The 18083-nt window shown below is 45.0% G+C and overlaps 1 protein-coding gene across 1 annotated transcript in view; it reads right to left on the bottom strand.

Annotated features, from left to right (window-relative positions):
• ncanb (neurocan b) overlaps positions 1–16398 on the bottom strand; it is a 153195-nt gene extending 136797 nt beyond the window's left edge. Inside the window, exons 1-6 of the mRNA XM_068015877.1 lie at positions 16295–16398; positions 15967–16157; positions 14976–15111; positions 13170–13235; positions 8063–8142; positions 5300–5698 (exon numbers count right to left, since the gene is read on the bottom strand). Of these exons, the coding sequence (XP_067871978.1) occupies positions 5300–5698; positions 8063–8142; positions 13170–13235; positions 14976–15111; positions 15967–16157; positions 16295–16398 (976 nt within the window). The remainder of the gene's footprint in view (positions 1–5299; positions 5699–8062; positions 8143–13169; positions 13236–14975; positions 15112–15966; positions 16158–16294) is intronic.
• Positions 16399–18083: the final 1685 nt, after the last annotated feature.

The raw sequence follows: 18083 nt of genomic DNA, 5'->3' as shown, positions 1-18083 counted from the left end.
CCGGCTTTCCTGCTTTGTGACATATTTGGCCCCAAGATGAGCTTCCAACCACATTTCCGCATCATTGTCCATTTCCACCTTCGTAACTTCTCCCAACTCTGTCCCTGCCTCAGCTCATCTGCTGCTGAAACCCTCTAGATTTGACTATTCCAACGCATTTCTGACCGGCCTCTTATCTTCCACCTTCCATAAGCATCCAAAACTCTGCTGCCCGCATTCTAACTCCATCAAATCCCGTTCACCCACCACCCCTGTGCTCGCTGATCTACACTGGCTCCCAGTTAAGCAACACCTCAATCTTAAAATTCTCGTCCTGGTCTTCAAATCCCTCCATAGCCTCGCCCCTCCCTATCTCTCTAATTTCCTCCAGACCTACAACCCTCCGAGATCTCTGTGTCCCTTCAATTCCAGCGTCTTGCGCATTTCCCACTTGCTTCCCCCCTCCATTGGCGGCCATGCCTTCAGCTGCCTGGGCCCTAAACTCTGGAATTCCCTTCCTAAACCTCTTCCTCTCTCTCCTCCATTAAGACGCTCCTTAAAACCTATCTTTTTGACCAAGGTTTTGGTCACCTGTCCTAATATCTCCTTGTAGCTCAGTATCAGATCTGGTCTGATAACGCTCTTGTGAAGACTGTTGGGGCTTTTTATTTTTACATTAAAGGCACTATATAAATGCAAGCTGCTGTTGTTAACCAACAATTCGTGTGTCACAATTAAGAGTTTATTTTCAACCTACCTGTTGGACCTGAATATAGGTAGAAAGTTCAGCTCTGAGTGGAGAGACAGAAAGGGAGGTTGCGGTGTATTGGATGAGATGGGTAGCTTTCACAAACATACCTATGACTTTGTCTGTGACAGCATTCCCCTGACAATATTACATGGTGTTCGTTACTCACCCCTAAGCTAGGCCTCTCTGTGTGTTGAACTACCAGCATTCACGACTGAAGCCGACGAGCAGAGAAGTTAAAGTGAAAAAAATCTATGGGAATGAGGAACTAATGGCCAACACAAGCCTGTTATTGATTTTCAGAGCTGCCTGTGGTTGCACGGCGAGAAAGATGCAATTTAAAGTATATGTCTGGTTCATACTGAGGGATTGAGCAGAGCTGTCCATAATGTCAGAGAGAGGGAGACAGAGCAGAAAGCTCAGAAACAGTTCAGCATTGCAAGGACGGTGAGGCAGAGTTAGCTGAACAGCACACCAAGGGGGAAAAGGAGGGAGATGGAAGCTGAGTGCTGGGTTAAAGGAGAAAGATCTGCACCCACATGCTAAGCTACGAGATGTGGGTTTGATCCTGGCACACTCTGCATACTGAGCTCTCAACGCCTACCCGAGGGAAGTGTGTGACTGAGATGTAAACCCATTCAACATTGGCTGTTCCTCAGTGGGTAGCACTCTGGCCTCGCAGCTATAATCCCCTTAAGATGTGGGCGTACGTGGCCGTTCAGTGCAACAAACCAGCCACGAACAGCAAAGAAAAATTAGAGGGAACCTTCTTTCTGAGCCATAAACTGTGCATTCAGGTCCTACTCCAGAGATGAGCACTTAATCCAGATTAACACTTGCTTCCCTTATTTTAATCGAAGGCTGTGATTTAAATGGGGTCGCCCATTTAAGACAGAGATGAGGAGAAATCTTTTCTCTCAGAGGGTCCTGAGTCTTTGGAACTCTCTTCCTCAAAAGGCAGTGGAAGCAGACTCTTTGAATATTTTTAAGGCAGAGGTAAATAGATTCTTGATAAGCAAGGGGGTGAAAGGTTATTGGGAGTAGGCAGGAATGTGGAGTTGAGGTTGCAATCAGATCAGCCATGATCTTATTGAATGGCGGAGCAGGCTCGAGGGGCCGAGTGGCCTACTCCTGCTCCTAATTCATATCTTTGTATGTTCAGCTGCCGAAGCCCATGGCTGTGGAATTCCCAACCTCTCTATCTTCCTTTAAGATACTCTTTGACCTAAGCTTTTGGTCACCTGTCCTAATGTTTCCTTATGTGGCTCGGTGTCAAATATTGTTTGATAATCACCCACGTGAAGCTCCTTGGGACGTTTTACCACATTAAAAGAGCTATTTGGGGCAATTTGCTGTTGTACCGAGGGAGTGCTGCACTGTCAGAGGGGTTATCTTTTGGGTGAGGCGTTAAACTAAGGCCCCGTCTGCCCTCTCAGGTGGGTGTAAAAAATCCAACAGCGCTATTTAAAAGAGCAGCAGGGAAGTTCTTCCCAGTATCAAGGGCCAATTTCTATCCCTCGTCCAACAGCACTGAAGTAAATAATCGGGTCATTATCACATTGCTGATTGGGGGATCTTGCTGTGCCACGCTTCCGACATTGCAGTGAGTACACGTCATCAATATGTCATTGGCTGTAAAGCTCTTTGGGACATCCTGAGGTTGTAAAAAGGTGTTATATAAATGCAAGCTCCTGGCTTCTTAATAAGACTGCACACAAGGCATGGAACTCACTGTCAATTAGCCACAGGTTAACTCTTAGTAAAGCTACAGTAATGACTGTCATTATTAGTCCTGTCACGATGCACCATGCCCATGGAATACACTGGCAGCTGTCATTCACTGGCAGTACACAGCCAGCTGGAAACACCCACATAGAATTGAAACTATATTTTATAAATAACAGCAGGTGCCAGGGCAGGGACCTCAGAACTATAACCTAACATCAAGGTGTTCGGATGAAGGTTATCAACCACTCACGCTTCTGAAGTATACATTATTTCCCCGTGTCATTCAATCAGGGCAGATGCAACATGCAATCTTTATATGAACGTGGCCCAGTCTGTTATTGTGGGTTGCTGTTACTCATTGCTATGGTTACCAAGAGCTGTTAACTCCTTTGAGTCGGTGCAGTGTTAGTTGCTGCAGTTTTGGTTGATATGCAGATTTTCTGCTCATCATGTCACAGAGCTTTAGTGCTGAGTAATGGGCCTCTCTCCCACCTCAAACAATCCCTGTTAACATCAGTGATCAAAAAACAACAACTTGCATTTATATAGCACCTTAAAGTCCCAAGGTGCTTCACAGGAGCAATATCCAACAAAACTTTGACACCAAGCCACGTAAGGAGATAGTAGGACAGGTGACCAAAAGCTTAGTCAAAGAGGTAGGCTTAAAGGTGTGTCTTAAAGGTGGAGAGAGATGTAGAGAGACGGAGAGGTTTAGGGAGAGAATTCCAGAGGTTAGGGGCTCAGCAGCCGAAGACGTGGCCGTCAATAGTGGAACAATTAAAATTGGGGATGCACAAGAGGCCAGAATCGGATGTGTGCAGACATCTCAGAGGGTTTTGGAGCTGGAGGAGGTTACAGATAGGGAGGGGCAAGGCCATGAGGGATTTGAAAACGATGATCAGAATTTTAAGATCGGGGCTTTGCTAGACCAAGTGCCAATATAGGTCAATGAGCACAAACGGCAATAGGTGAACGGGACTTGGTCCGAGTCAGGAAATGGGCAGCAGAATTCCCAGATGGCCTTATAAGAAGCGTAACCACACCCTTCCCTTAAAAGGCCCGGGATGCCAAGGGGACAGAGACTCCCTATACTGGAATACACAGAGATAGGTGAGACCCATCAGCCCCACATAGACAGAGATGGGACCCACCTGGGAAATCCAGTCATGGGGAACAGTTTGGACTGCAACTGAAAAGTCTGTTGTTTTTTTCTTTAATTGCATAATTTCTCCCCCGCCCCTTACAGAGAGAACCAAGGTGCATGGGGTCATTTTTTTATTCATTCATGGGATGTGGGCGTCGCTGACCAGGCCAGCATTTATTGCCCATCCCTAATTGCCCATGAGAAGGTGGTGGTGAGCCACCTTCTTGAACCGCTGCAGTCCATGTGATGTAGGTACACCCACAGTGCTGTTAGGAAGGGAGTTCCAGGATTTTGACCCAGCGACAGTGAAGGAACGGCGATATAGTTCCAAGTCAGGATGATGTGTGACTTGGAGGGGAACTTGCAGATGGTGGTGTTCCCATGCATCTGCTGCCCTTGTCCTTCTAGGTGGTAGAGGTCGTGGGTTTGGAAGACACTGTTGAAGGAGGCTTGGCAAGTTGCCACAGTGCGTCTTGTAGATGGTACACACTGCTGCCACTGTGTGCCAGTGATGGAGGGGGTGAATGTTTAAGGTGGTGGATGGGGTGCCAATCAAATGGCTGCTTTGTCCTGGATGGTGTCAAGCTTCTTAAGTGTTGTGGAGTGGGAGGGGCAATCTATTGCTGGACAGGCATCATAGTTCCAGTAGGTGGGCACTAGAGATATAGCCCATCGTGGTGTCCATTGTCCTAGATTAATGAGGTATCGTCTCAGGTGACCTTTGTACACTATGGCATGGTCAGGACTCGAGGGCACCAATGGGCACAGTGTCAGGGCAACTGACAGGATTGTGGACCACATGTGTTCAAGGCCTTTAATCAGGAATACAGCCCATTGCTTCTCCCCATTGATTAAAGGAAGCTGAGGGACATAACACTGTCCATGCTGTTCTTGGGTTCAGCCACTAAGAGGAGTGCGAGAGCACCCTGGCTTGGCTGGTTATCTGGTTCTCAGTCCGATCCTCTGGAGGAGAGAGTGATGGAGATTGGCAGCTCTCCAGATCGGATATGTTGTGTTGTTGAGCATCTTGACAGCCTTGGAATCTCCTGCAAAAATCTATTCTTTCCCACAATCTCCTTGCTGCCTATCTCACCACCCTTTCCCATATGTATGGCCTTTTAAAACCCAAGGTTGGTGACGCCTAATCCTGATCGACTTCACCTTGTCTGCTCATCTTTTCCAACAGTGCCCTACAGCATGACTTAGGCGGCTCAGTGGGTAGCACTGTCTCACCACTGAGTCAGAAGGTTGTGGGTTCTAGCCCCACTCCAGAGACTTGAGTACAAAATTACAGCTGACATTCCCAGTGCAGTACTGAGGGAGTGTTGCACTGGCAGAGGTGCCATTTCAGGTAAGACATTAAACCAAGGCTCTGTCTGCTCTCTCAGGTGGATATTAAAAAAAAATCCTAAGGTACTACTTTGAAAAAGAGCAGGGGGAGTTCTCCCCAGTGTCCTGGTCAATACTTATCCCTCAACCAATGTCACTAAATGTCACGGTTGTTTGTGGGAGCTTGCTGTGTGCAAATTGACTGCTGCACTTCCTACATTTACAACAGTGACTCGTGCTTTGGAACATTCGGAGTTCATGAAAGGTGCTATATAAATGCAAGTTCTTTTCTTCTTTTATTTAGGGAGTTCACCGAGGTCTTTTGCTTTTGTGCCCTCGTGTACTGTAGCATCTCTGTCCCAGCTACTTACCCATGACCTCTAAAGGGACTGTGTCCTGCTCATCATCAATCCCCACAACCACTTCACATTGATAGATGCCTGCGTCACTTGCTCGCAAAGAGACAATTTCCAGGCTGGCATTGTAATGGAAGGGACCGTACCCGGGCAGACTGACTCTGCCCTGATAGATTGGGTTTAGCTTCACCGTGTTGTTCTTAGCTACCAGCACAGGGATTTCCTTCCTGCTCCCTCCTTCGAGCAAGACTTTAGTCCATTTGATGCGTGGGGGGTCAGGGAGCAAAGAGGGGTCAATGGCTGCGCTCGGAAGTACTGAGAAAACGCAGGGCAGGAGTGCTGAATCCGCTAATCCCCTGAGGACTGGTTGATGTTGGACCTTCTTTATATTCACGACTTTCTCATAATTGTCACCTGTTGTGGAGGGGATGGGGTGGGAACAGAGATGAAAAAACACAAGGTTAAAGGTCAAAAGGAAGTCATTTGTATGTCACACATTATCAGAAGTTCTGAAAGTTAACTTTCTTCTGAGTACAAATGTTCTACCTTCGCAAAACCCAATTTTCTCTCTCCTTTCCCCCCACAATATTCTGTAAACCCCAGTTTTTCTTTTTTGCCTCTGTCACACTGGAAGCAACTGCAGTGTTTGCACTGAATGCTCATCAAATTCTCTTTTTTTAAACTAGGGACAGCACCTCGAGTCCACCTGGCAGCTTTCCATTGCATCATTGCTGGGGTCTTAGCATGTGGGCAACCCCTCGGCAGGCCAGTCTATGGACTGTGGCACCAATACATTGTTCCTTGGGGCTCCCTGTACAAGTTACAGTGCTTCAGTTGTACAGAGCCCACATCAGACCCTTCCTGGAGTTCAGAACCTCAGGAAAGATACATTGGCCTTGAAGGGTTAAATGATGAGTATGATGGCATATACTTGCTGTGTGTTGCCTTGAGTTGAGATGGTTGAGGGGTGATCTAATGGCGATGTTTAAAATCATAAAAATATTCGATAAAGCAGATACAGAGAAAATATATCTTGTGGTGGGAGCAGTCCAGAACAAGGGCGCATAATCTTAACATTAGAGCTAGACCATGTAGGAGTGAAATCAGGAAGATTTTTTCACACAACAAATAGTGGAATTCTGGAACTCTCTCCCAATGTTGAAGAACAGATTTTTGTTGGGTAAGGGATATAAAACAAAGGTAGGCAAATGGAGTTAAGATACAGATCAGCCGTGATCAAGTTGGGGAAGAGGTTTGAGGGGCTGAATGGCCTCCTCTGTTCCGATGTTCCTTTAATTTAAAAAATGACCCTATCATGTGGAAGTGGTTGATATGACATTTTATCTACAATTATTCAGGATGACAACTGGTACAGTTACTGAGCGATGGAGATCAGGATAGTTCACTGGGCACCAGGGATAACGCAGAATGGACAAGCTGCCAGCTGAGGCTATCTAAGGTTTATAGAGCTAAAGCATTGAGACATAATGTAATTTAATACTAGGTAAGGTAATGCATAATTAGAGAGGTTTGTAATTAAAGTGCAAAGCAGGAAGTAGGAGACATTGTAAAATTGCTATACCATGCTGCAGAAGTGGTCAGATACCAACCCATAACATCCTCCTGGGGAGTGCAATCCAACTCATTGTAATCCCTTTCGTATTAGTGCATTTTTATGACTGACTTTAAGCCTTTGTGGCAAACTTATTAGTTTCATTAAAGCTCAGACTGTGCCTTTGGATCAAATAGTTTCCTTGGCTGAATTAGCAGCATTTTTCCTTTGATGCCAATCTTTTGCTGTTCCATTGTGTGAATCTTTAGATTTTGCACAGACCTGCAAAGTCTTCATATCTTCCAGGATATTAAATACAGCATTTACAGCACCTGTTCCTCTTTTTTTAATTATCTATATAGGTAGAGGAATTGTTGAGTGCATCACAAAAGCTCCATATCAAAAGGTTAAAGAAAGAAAAAACTTGCATTTATGTAGTGCCTTTCACGTCTTCAGGCTGACCCAAAGCGCTTTACAGCCAATGAAGTACTTTTTGAAGCGTAATCACTGTTGTAATGTAGGAAACGTGGCAGCCATTTTGAACACAGCAAGATCCCACAAACAGCAATGAGATCCAGACCAGTTAATTAGTTTTATTGATGTTGGTTGAAGAATAAATATTGGCCAGAACAGGGGGAAAATTCCCCTGCTCTTCTTCGAAAAAGTGCCATGGGATCTTATAGCCACCTGAGGGGACAGATGGGTTCAACTCCCACTCCAGAAACTTGAACACATAATCCAGGCTGACACTGCAGTGCAATACTAAGGGAGTGCTGCACTGCTGGAGGTTAAACCCTCGCAAAGTGTAAAAGATCTCACGCCATTTATCGAAGAAGAGTACGGGAGTTTTCCCCATGTTCTGGTCTATATTTATCCCTCACCAACAACTAACACAGATTGTCTGATTATTTATTTCATCCTGGCATGTGGGAGCTGACTGTGAGCAAATTGGCTCTTGCATTTCCTGCATTGCAGCATCGACTACACTTAAATACTTCTTTGGCTGTGAAGCACTTGGATTTCCTGAGGTTGTAAAAAGGTGCTATAGAAATACAAGTACTTTCTTTCTTCAAACAGGCACCTCGCTAGTCTGACTGACTCAGTGCAAACAAGCCAGTTATTATTGTCTGCGAAAGAGAATTTATTTAACTCTGAGCTATGTAGAGCTCAACATCCTGATGAACATTCATCCTTGTCCTTCCCCAAAGCTCAAGTCGTAAACCTACCTGTCTCATGCAGAGATGCAGCAGAAACCAAGTAGAGACAGAGCCATCCGATGTGAAGAGGCACATTTAGCATGCTTAACCTGAAAGGAGAAACAGAAGATTTCTCTGGGGATCGTTCCTAAAGGGCTTAATGAACAGCTGCTTAGGGAACTGACTGCCTCTTTGGTGAGTTAGCTCTCACTAGCCCTGCCCTCGTCTCCCCTCCCACTACTCCCTTGTCCCCCACCACCTCCCAGCTTCTGACTGAAACATCAGACACCACACAATAAATATTTCAGAGGCTTGAAGCGACAGTTTGCTGGTCATACCTTCACAGCAGGAGGAGCAACGGAAACTTTTAAACCAACAGATGAGCATATACACACAAATGTACACATATATATGCATACATACATACCTACATATATAATGAAAAAAACTTGCATTTATATAGCACCTTTAACATAGTAAAACATCTCAAGGTGCTTCACAGGAGCGATTATCAAACACAATTTGACATTGAGCCACATAAGGAGATATTAGGACAGCTAACCAAAAGCTTGGTCAAAGAGGTAGGTTTTAGGGAGTGACTTGAAAGCGGAGAGCAAGGTTTAGGGAGGGAATTCTATAGTTCAGGGCCTAGGGACAGTTGAAGGCACCAATGGTGGACTGATTAAAATCAGGAATATGCAAGAGGCCAGAATTAGAAAAGTGCAGAGATCTCGGAGAATTGTAGGGCTGGAGGAGATTACAGAGATAGGGCGGGGATTTGAAAACAATAGCTGAGATTATACATATAATAAGTATAATTGTGCGCTCCACGCGATTTCTGATTGAGTTTATGTCTATTGTGTCACAATAAAAGTTCACAGAGTATCTATGCAATCTATTGACATCTCTCGAAGGATGGTCTTGGAGAGGAATAGGGAGGTTAGAGATGGGATGGATTGGAGGGGACAGGTGTTGTCCTTTTGAGGACAGGGTTGAAGGCAGGTTGAAGTTTTGAAGTGAGGACAGAGGGTGCCTGATGAAGAGAGGCCATTAGGATCAGCATGGGATCCTGGTGGGCGGAGGGTGGAGGGTAAGTCATGTAAAACTAAAGACAGGATGGCCCTTTCCTCATTGTTACGGAACAGAAAATAACAGCACATCGAATCAGGAAAAATGGCAGCAAAAGTTTGTTTCCTGGGCTCTAAGCATTATTTTGTTGGAATAGTCAAGCAGGACACCTTCATCAAGAATGATTAAATCTGTTCATGGCTGTGATTATGTGTAGCAAAATGGTGAAACCACATAAAATTGAGTCAGGGTACAACAGTGCAATGATACTGGACCAATAACCCAAAGGTTGTGAGTTCAAATCCCAGAATGGCAACTTGTGAAATTAAATAACTCTAGTGATTTGTGTGCTGGCACCAGCAAAATGGACCATGAAAGCTGCTGGATTGACATAAAAATACCCAACTAGGGGGTAACAGCATTAAACACTCCTTTGCCAGTGAGAAGCAAATTGGAACAAGAAATAATCAACAAAAAACTCACGTAGCACAGAGAAGAAAGCTCCCTTCCCCTGTGTGTGCCAACTACACCTTCAATGGAGAATCTCTAATCCATCATTGTGACATTCCCTGTTCCCCTGCCAACCAGTCTTAAGGCCTTTCCAAAGCAAACTGCCAAATTCTGGATACTTTTTGTGCTGGATAAGTAACTAGAAACTGAGATGAGATGTCCCTGAACTCAATTCACATGGGACTCTTAGGAACATAGGAAGGCCATTCAGCCCCTCCAAACTGTTCCACCATGCAATGATATCGTGGTTGATCTGTATTGTAACTCCATCTACCTGCCTTAGCTCCATATAATGTCCTTGGCTAGCAAAAATCTATCAATCTCAGATTTAAAATTATTAATTGGGCGAGCATCTACTGCATTTTGAGAGAGAGTTTCCACCCTTTGTGTGAAGATCTGTTTCATAACTTCTCTCCTGAATGGCCTGACTCTGATCTTAAGGTTATTCCCCTTTGTCCTTGTCTCCACCCTTACAGTCAAGGATCAGGTAGAAGAATCCATGAGGAGAGAAGCAGGTCAAAAGTTGGAGGTTGAGTCTCCTCCTCTGGATGGATCTCTCAACACCAATAGTTGACTGCGTAACTGCATCACATTGAGAGAGAGAGAGAGAGAGAGAGAGAGAAAAGGAGAGAGTTTCCAGAGTTTAGCTATGGTGACCCAATTCCTTAACAAAACTGATTTACTCACCAATCGAAATGGTTGCCGAACTTTCTTGAACTGTTTTCTGTGCCAAAATAAACCCACACATGGAATCATGGAATAGTACAGCACAGAAGGAGGCCATGCAGCCCATCGAGTCTGTGCCAGCTCTTTCAAACATCCAGTTATTCCCACCACCCTCCCCTCCATTCTTTCCCCATATCCCTATTCCCTATGTTCCAATTAAAGATATCAAGGGATATGGGGATAGTGTGGGAAAATGAGTGTTGAGCTAGAAGATCAGCCATGATCTAGTTGAATGGCGGGGCAAGCTCGGGGGGCCGAATGGCCTACTCCTGCTCCTATTTCCTATGTTCCCTGCAATTTTTTTCTCTTTCAGGTATTTATCCAATTCCCTTTTGAAGATTGCTATTGAATCTGTATCCACCGCCTTATCAGGCAGCTCATTCTGAATCCTAACCACTCTCAGGTTTGGACATCTTGGATAGCTGTATTTCATCTGCCCAAAGGAGGGAAGGGGAAGGAGGAGGACTGGAAGAGTGAAGCCATTGCTTCTCTGCAGTGCAGTACATTCTGAGAAGGATGGCATCAAATGGGTATCGGCTTTTAAATGAATTGTTTCAAACAATTGGAGTTTAGAAGAATGAGAGATGATCTTACTAAAACATAAGATCCTGAGGGGACTTGACAGGGTGGATGCTGAGAGGATGTTTCCCCGTATGAGAGAGACTAGAACCAGGGGACACAGTTTAAAAAGAAGGGCTCTCCCATTTAGGATGGAGATGAGGAGAATTTGTTTTCTCTCAGAGGCTGGTTAGGCTGTGGAATTCTCTTCCCCAGACAGCAGTGGAGGCTGGATCATTGAATATTTTTAAGGCGGAGTTAGACAGATTCTTGATTGCAAGGGAGTCAAAGGGTATAGGGGGTAGATAGGAAGAAAGAGTGGAGGCTACAACCAGATCAGCCATGATCTCATCAAATGGCGGAGCAGCTTTGAGGAGCCGAATGGGCCGTATTTAGATGAGTAGTTGAAATGCCATAGCATACAAGGCTACAGGCCAAGTGCTGGAAAATGGGATTAGAATAGATAGGTGCTTGATGGCCAGCGCAAACACGATGGGCTGAAGGGCCTGTTTCTGTGCTGTATAACTCTATGACTTTACTCATGTTCCTAATTCACTTGTTCGAATGTATGATATGGTGGATGTTCCCGATGGCTGGGGAATCCAGAACCAGGGGTCACAGTCTCAGGATACAGGGTATGCCATTTAGAACCGAGATGAGGAGGAATTTCTTCACTCAGAGGATGGTGAACCTGTGGAGCTCTCCCTCCATACACACTGAGCATCAAGTGTGGAACAGGCTCCCAATAGAAACAATTGAGGCAGGAATAATTGACCTATTCAGGACAGAGTTATATATATAACTGGTTGGCAATGAGGCAGCTGTATGTCAGAATAGGTATAGACCTGATGATCAATTACTGGATGGAACTTGATAGCTCCTATGCTGTAAGGAATGAACAGGGGGAAGGGATTGCAAGCAACAGATTGTCCAATGGCCAACACTTAATAGCAGAGATGGGCAATAAATGCTGTATAGCCAGCAACACCCACATCCCATCAACAAATAAAAAAAAGTGAGAATAAATTAATATTCTGGACCTTTTGTTTAAATTATCCTTGGGTCCAAGGAGATTTTTTTTTAACACAGCGAGTTGTTGTGATCTGGAATTCATTGCCTAAAAGGGCAATGGAAGCTGATTGAATCAGAACTCTCAAAAAACAGAATTGGATAAATATTCAGAAAAGAAAAATTTGCAGGGCCATGGGGAAAGAGCAGGGGAGTGGGAGTAATTTAGATAAAGAGCCGACACAGGCATGATGGGCCGAATGGCCTCCTTCTGTGCTGTAAACCATGTTAGCCAGCTCTCAATGGGTAGCATTCTCAACTCTGAGTCAGAAGGTCATGTGTTCACAGTCTCACTCCTGAAAGTAGAGGACAAAAATCTGATCTGTCACTCCAGTGCTGCACTGCCAGAGATGTCATCCTTTGGATGACTTTTAAACTAATGTAATAGATCCCAGGGCACTATTTTGAAGAACAGCAGAGGAGTTCTCCCCTGTGTCCTGGCCATTATTTATCCCTCAACCAACATAACAAGAAATAGATTATTTGTCATTATCACATTGTTGTTTGTGGGAGCTTGCTGTGCACAAATTGGCTGCTGTGCTTCCTACATTACAATAGTAACTACACTTCATTGGTTAGAAAGAGCTTTGGGTGGTCCTGCGGTGGTGAAAAGCACTACAGAAATGCCAAGCCTTTTCTTCTTTCGGCAACAACTTGCATTTCTATAGCGCCTTTCAGGAAGTAAAAGATCCCAAGGCACTTCACAGGAGCGTTATCAGACAAATTATTTGACACCGAGCCACATAAATAGATATTCGGGACAGGTGATCAAATGTTTTGTCAAAGACGTAGGTGTTAAGGAGTGCCTTAAAGGAGGAGAGAGACGCAGAGAAGTTTGGGAGAGAATTCCAGGCAACTGCAGGCACGGCTGCCAATGGCAGGGTGATTAAAATCAGAGATGCGCTGGAGGCCAGAATTGGAGGAGTACAGAGATCTCAGAGGGTTGTGGGATAGGGAGGGGTGAGGCCATGGAGGGATCTGAAAACAAGGATGAGAATTTTTAAATCAGGACGTTGCTTAACCAGGAGCCAATGTTGGTCAGCGAGCACAGGGGGTGATAGGTGAACGGGACTTTGTGCAAGTTAGGACACGGGCAGCAGAGTTTTAGACGACTTCAGGTTTATGACGGGCAGAATGTGGGAGGCATTTATGTCTTTCATTCATTAGGAACTATTTATTCAGAGCCTTTCCTCACAAGATTTCTTACAAAAGACTAATGCTCTCTAAAGGGATAGTCGAGGCTCCCAGTACCTCACCCACAACAAAGATCAACCTTCAGGCAAGAGGGAGAAAAACTGGTTGAAATAAAAGGTTTGGACTGCGAATAAATACAAATAACCTCAGTCCTAATGAAACCAACAAATTTCTCATGAAATAAAAAATTAAATCGCTTGAAACCCTGATTCAAACAGCTGGGCAGAATGAGAGCACCAGTTTAACTGCGGGTTGACCCTGAATTTTAAAACCTGAGCCACAGTCTAACTAATTTCCAGTTTTGTTCCCAACTGTTCAGTGCCAGCTAATTAAGCTTGCAGAGCCGAGGTTTATAAAACTCGGAGTGCTCTTAAATTGCCAGGTTTTAACAGAGTCTGTGGGGAATAATGGGAATGTGTGGATTCGATTTTCGGGTCAAAGCTGTACAGTTTAAATGCTATCGCACCCTGTCAGATGATTCAGCTGCAGCAGCTCATAGTGGTGTCGCAGATCTCATTTAGCAAAGAGAAACCAGCCCTGCTCCCCATTAACACTTCGATTCATAGCAGACAGCCCACTTTGCTGTGTCACAGAAGATATTTGTTTTAAAATTATGTCATTTTCTCCACCTCTGCCCCATCCTGCTCCACAGGCAAACCCAGCAACCCTCTGACACCCAAATGGCCATTTCCCATATGAATCTAGATCATTAGTGCCAGCTGGATATTTGACTGTGGTGTGCATCACAATCAAGCTTGTTCCTATCTTTATCCAAAGCCCTCAGTAGCATCTAGATGGCAATCAGGAGCCTGAACCCTGGCACTGAGGTCAATTGTAGTATTGCTTCTGTCATCCAAACGGAGATTGGGAAGCAAGCGGGTGATTCATTATTTTTTTGCTATCGTGCAGCACTTGCACTATGAAGTAAATCTCATTAAAAGTGGTTGCAAACCATTTGGCATCTGTTGTAATGTGGGAAACACAACAGCCTAATCTGCGCACAGCAAGGTCCCGGGTTTGATCTCTCGCCTGTGCTGATCTCAGCTCAGGTTACAAGAGAAGTAGGACAACTAGGTTCCATGCTCCTGGGTAAGTAAGGGGATTTGTCTTGGCCCTGGTTCTCTTGCGGACCCCCTGCTGGAAATATCTGCATGTAGACATCAGACAGGCAGGATTGACCAATGATTTGGTGCCCCTTCCTATCTCTGTAACTTTCGCCATGATCTTGCCCCTCCCTATCCCGATAATCTCATCCAAGGCTCACCCCTTCCCTATCTCTTATCTCCTACAGCCCTACAACCCTCCGAGATCACTGCGCTCATTCAATTCTGGTCTTTTGACCATCCCCGATTTTAATCACTCCACCATTGGCGACCGTGCCTTCAGCTGCCTGGGCCCTAAGCTCTGGAATTCCCTCTGTAAACCTCTCCCACTCTCTACCTCTCTTTCCTCCTTTCAGACACTCTTTACAACTTACCTCATTCACCATTCTATTGGTCACCCATCCTAATATCTCCTCATGTGGCATGGTGTCAAAGTTTGTTTGATGACATTCCTGTGAAGCACCTTGGGACGTTTACACTATGTTCCCCTCTCAGCCAAAGAGCCTATAGGGTTGTTCATTGTTCGGCCTCAATCATGAAGAAAGGCTCATGGCTGAGGCTACCAGGACTTAACAGAAAGAAACAAAAATGGGAGAAAATTTGAAAAAGAAAATTCAAGTTTCTGTGAACGGTATTTGAAAATTTAACGACCTAGTTTATTGGCAAGTGTCGTGCTTCGGTTATATATGAATATTTGACGCTTCAGAGTTGCCTACCATCGTTCTGCAGGCTTTCTCTTTCCAATATCATGGGATATTAAGAGAGCTTGTTCTCTTGAAGTGCTTAATCTATAATGTCTTTTTAGCCTGGAGGCATAGGTTTGAATTCCATCCCAGACAGATGGAATAAAGCCTTTGGTTACACAGGAAGTCAGCACAGAGACACTTCTTGATCCAGGCAGGCATCAGTTCACAGTACAAACTGTCACTGATTGTCACCATATTTCAAACATACATTTTACAAGATGCAGAATTTCTTCAGAGCCATTCCTGCTCGATTGCCGTAACATGGGCCAGAGATGAGGAGGAAATCCCGGGATAGTTTCAGGAATGGAGCGAGAGGGAGAGCACAGCTGAGGAAATTTGCGGCTCAAAGTTTATATCGGACGTCCAAAATGATAGCTGATGTGGCCCTCACTCCTGCACTGTCCTGCCTTCAGAGGAAGCCGGTTCCTAAATTTTTAAAATTCTTTCATGGGATGTGGTCATCGCTGGCAAGGCCTGCATTTGTTGCCCATCCCTAATTGCCCTTGAACTGAGTAGATTGCTAGGCCATTTCAGAGGGCATTTAAGAGTTAACCACATTGCTGTGGATCTGGAGTCATATGTAGGCCAGGCCAGGTAAGGACGGCAGATTTCCTTCCCTAAAATGGGCATTAATGAACCAGATAGGTTTTTACGACAATCGATGGTAGCTTCATGGCACCATTGCTAAGACCAGCTTTCAATTCTATATTTTTATTAATTGAATTAATTAATTAATTGATTTTAAATTCCACCAGCTGCCATGGTGGGATTTGAACACATATCCCCAGAAGCATTAGCCTGGGCCTCTGGATTACAAGTCCAGTGACTAGTCTAACAACTAAAACACTTGCTATCAGGAATCTTCATCCCAGCATCTGCCTTGCTCATCGCTGACCAGTTTATCAATGAGGTCTTGTAAGAGGTTTTAGGTCCCAAATTTGCCTATTTAAAAGGACCCAACAGCCGAAAAACAGGCCACACAGATTTGGTAGTGAGCCCAAGGCCTGCACAGATTTGGCGCAGGCCAACCCACTGATAAATTCCTTTGCATCAGTTTTACGCCCAAAAGACGGGTGGCAATACGTACCAATTTCTACGACCTCTCCATTAACAGAGGGGCCCAGTTTGTGTGCAAGTGCCAATTCCCCAAATCTAAGCACAAAAGTCAGAGATAAAAAGAGAAAATGCTGGAAATACCCAGCAGATCAGGCAGTATCTGTGGAGAGAGGAACAGAGTTAATGTTTCAGCTCAATGGCCTTTCATCAGGCAGCCCTGCTGGACCCCAAACACATTCACCAAGTATGGGGTCAGCAACCCAGCACACTGGCCGGCACCGGTATTTTTGGGCCTCTCCGCCTCTGTTCCCAACCTTGGCGAGGCCTGAAATTCCATCCCGTGGTATCTGTGCTTAATCCTCCAGCACTCCCTCTTGAACCTGTCAGCTCTAACATTGGGTTTAATGTAGATGTTAAATTATGCTTTGGCTTAATTTGTCCGCCATGGATGAGTGGGTAGCACTCTCGCTACTAGGTCAAGAGCTTGTGCGTTCAAGTCCCACTCCAGAGATTTGAACACAAAATCTTGAATAACACTGCAGTGCAGTACCAGTGGGAGTGCTGCACTGTTGGAGATGCCGCCTTTCAGATGAGATGTTAAACTGAGGCCCTGTCTGTCCTCTCAGGTGGACGTGAAAAATTCCACGGTACCAATTTGAAGAAGAGCACAGGATTTCTCCCTGGGGTCCTGGGCCAATATTTATCTCGCAACCAACAAAAAAATACCAGATTATCTGGTCATTATCATGCTGCTGTTTGTGGGATCTTGCTGTGTGCAAATTGGCTGCCGCGTTTCCTACAACATTTCAAAAGTACTTTATTGACTGTGAAGCACTGTGTGATGTGCTGTCATGAACGTTGCTATAGAAATGCAAACTCCTTTTCATTTTTAAGCAGACACTGTTAACAAGATTCATTACCGAGAGCCCTCAGAAAGGTCAATTAAGAAGAACTCTCTGTTCTGTTTCTGAAACAAAGCCTGAGCATCACTATCTGCTGTCGACTTTCCTCCCTACAGCAAAGACCAGCGCTCGTATTTCTTGGCAGAAAGTGGCTGGCCATCAAATATTGATGATTGTCGCCACTTGATCTACTGCCTTGCAACTGAAATCCAATTTGCTGTTGATCCCTGTAAACGAGGAGCGACAGAGAAATGGTCCTTCAGTATTCATTACACTCTTTTGACCTTCCCAAATCAAACCAGATAAAAACGGCAGCGAGATAAACATGACAAAGTGAAGAAATGAAACAGCTTCTCCCGGTTGCTTCAAATGCTCTGGAAGAACAAACCACCAGCTCCCACACACCTAGCTGTGTAAACATGCCCCAGACCTACAGTCCTCCGAGATCTCTGCGCTCCTCCAATTCTGGCCTATTGCGAATCCCCAATTTTCTTCATTCCACCATTGACAGCTGTGCCTTCATCTGCCTGGACCCTGAGCTCTGGAATTCCATCCCGAAACCTCTCCCTCCTCCTTTAAAATGCTCGTTTCAAACTATCTCTTTGACCAAGCTTTCAATCACCCGTCCTAATATATTATGTGGTTCGGTGTCAATTTTGCTTCTGTGAAGCAACTTAGGACATTTTTGCTCCATTAAAAATGCTATATAAATGCAAGTTGTGGTTGTAAAAATACATTTCATCAGCTTCCCAGTTCAATCTCAATCTCTCCCCTCTTCCCATCCCCAGAAGGTGCCGACACTTGCTTAGAGGTATAGCATCCGTGGACATTGACCGCCCTCCCGTACCTCCCTCAAGTAACTATTCTTCATGTACCAATTCGACTGCCGAAGCGGTCACCACTGGGTCCAATCTTGTCCTTACCTGATGCCCACCTGCGCACTCTTTCCATTAGAGTTCATTCCATAACAACCATGAGAAGACACCAAGATGATTTCCCCACCCCCAACCCCCTTGCTCAGGGGTCTTCAGGCTAATTGTAACACTTAACTCCCCAACCAAGCCCCTCCCTTGGCTGACCAGCCAAGGTACCTTACAGAGGATAAAACAGATGCCAAGCC

Source organism: Heterodontus francisci, chromosome 36 (genome assembly GCF_036365525.1).
Source record: "Heterodontus francisci isolate sHetFra1 chromosome 36, sHetFra1.hap1, whole genome shotgun sequence".
Taxonomy (NCBI): domain Eukaryota; kingdom Metazoa; phylum Chordata; class Chondrichthyes; order Heterodontiformes; family Heterodontidae; genus Heterodontus; species Heterodontus francisci.
Note: the sequence above shows the minus strand (reverse complement) of the source record. Positions and strands in the feature narration are given on the sequence as shown.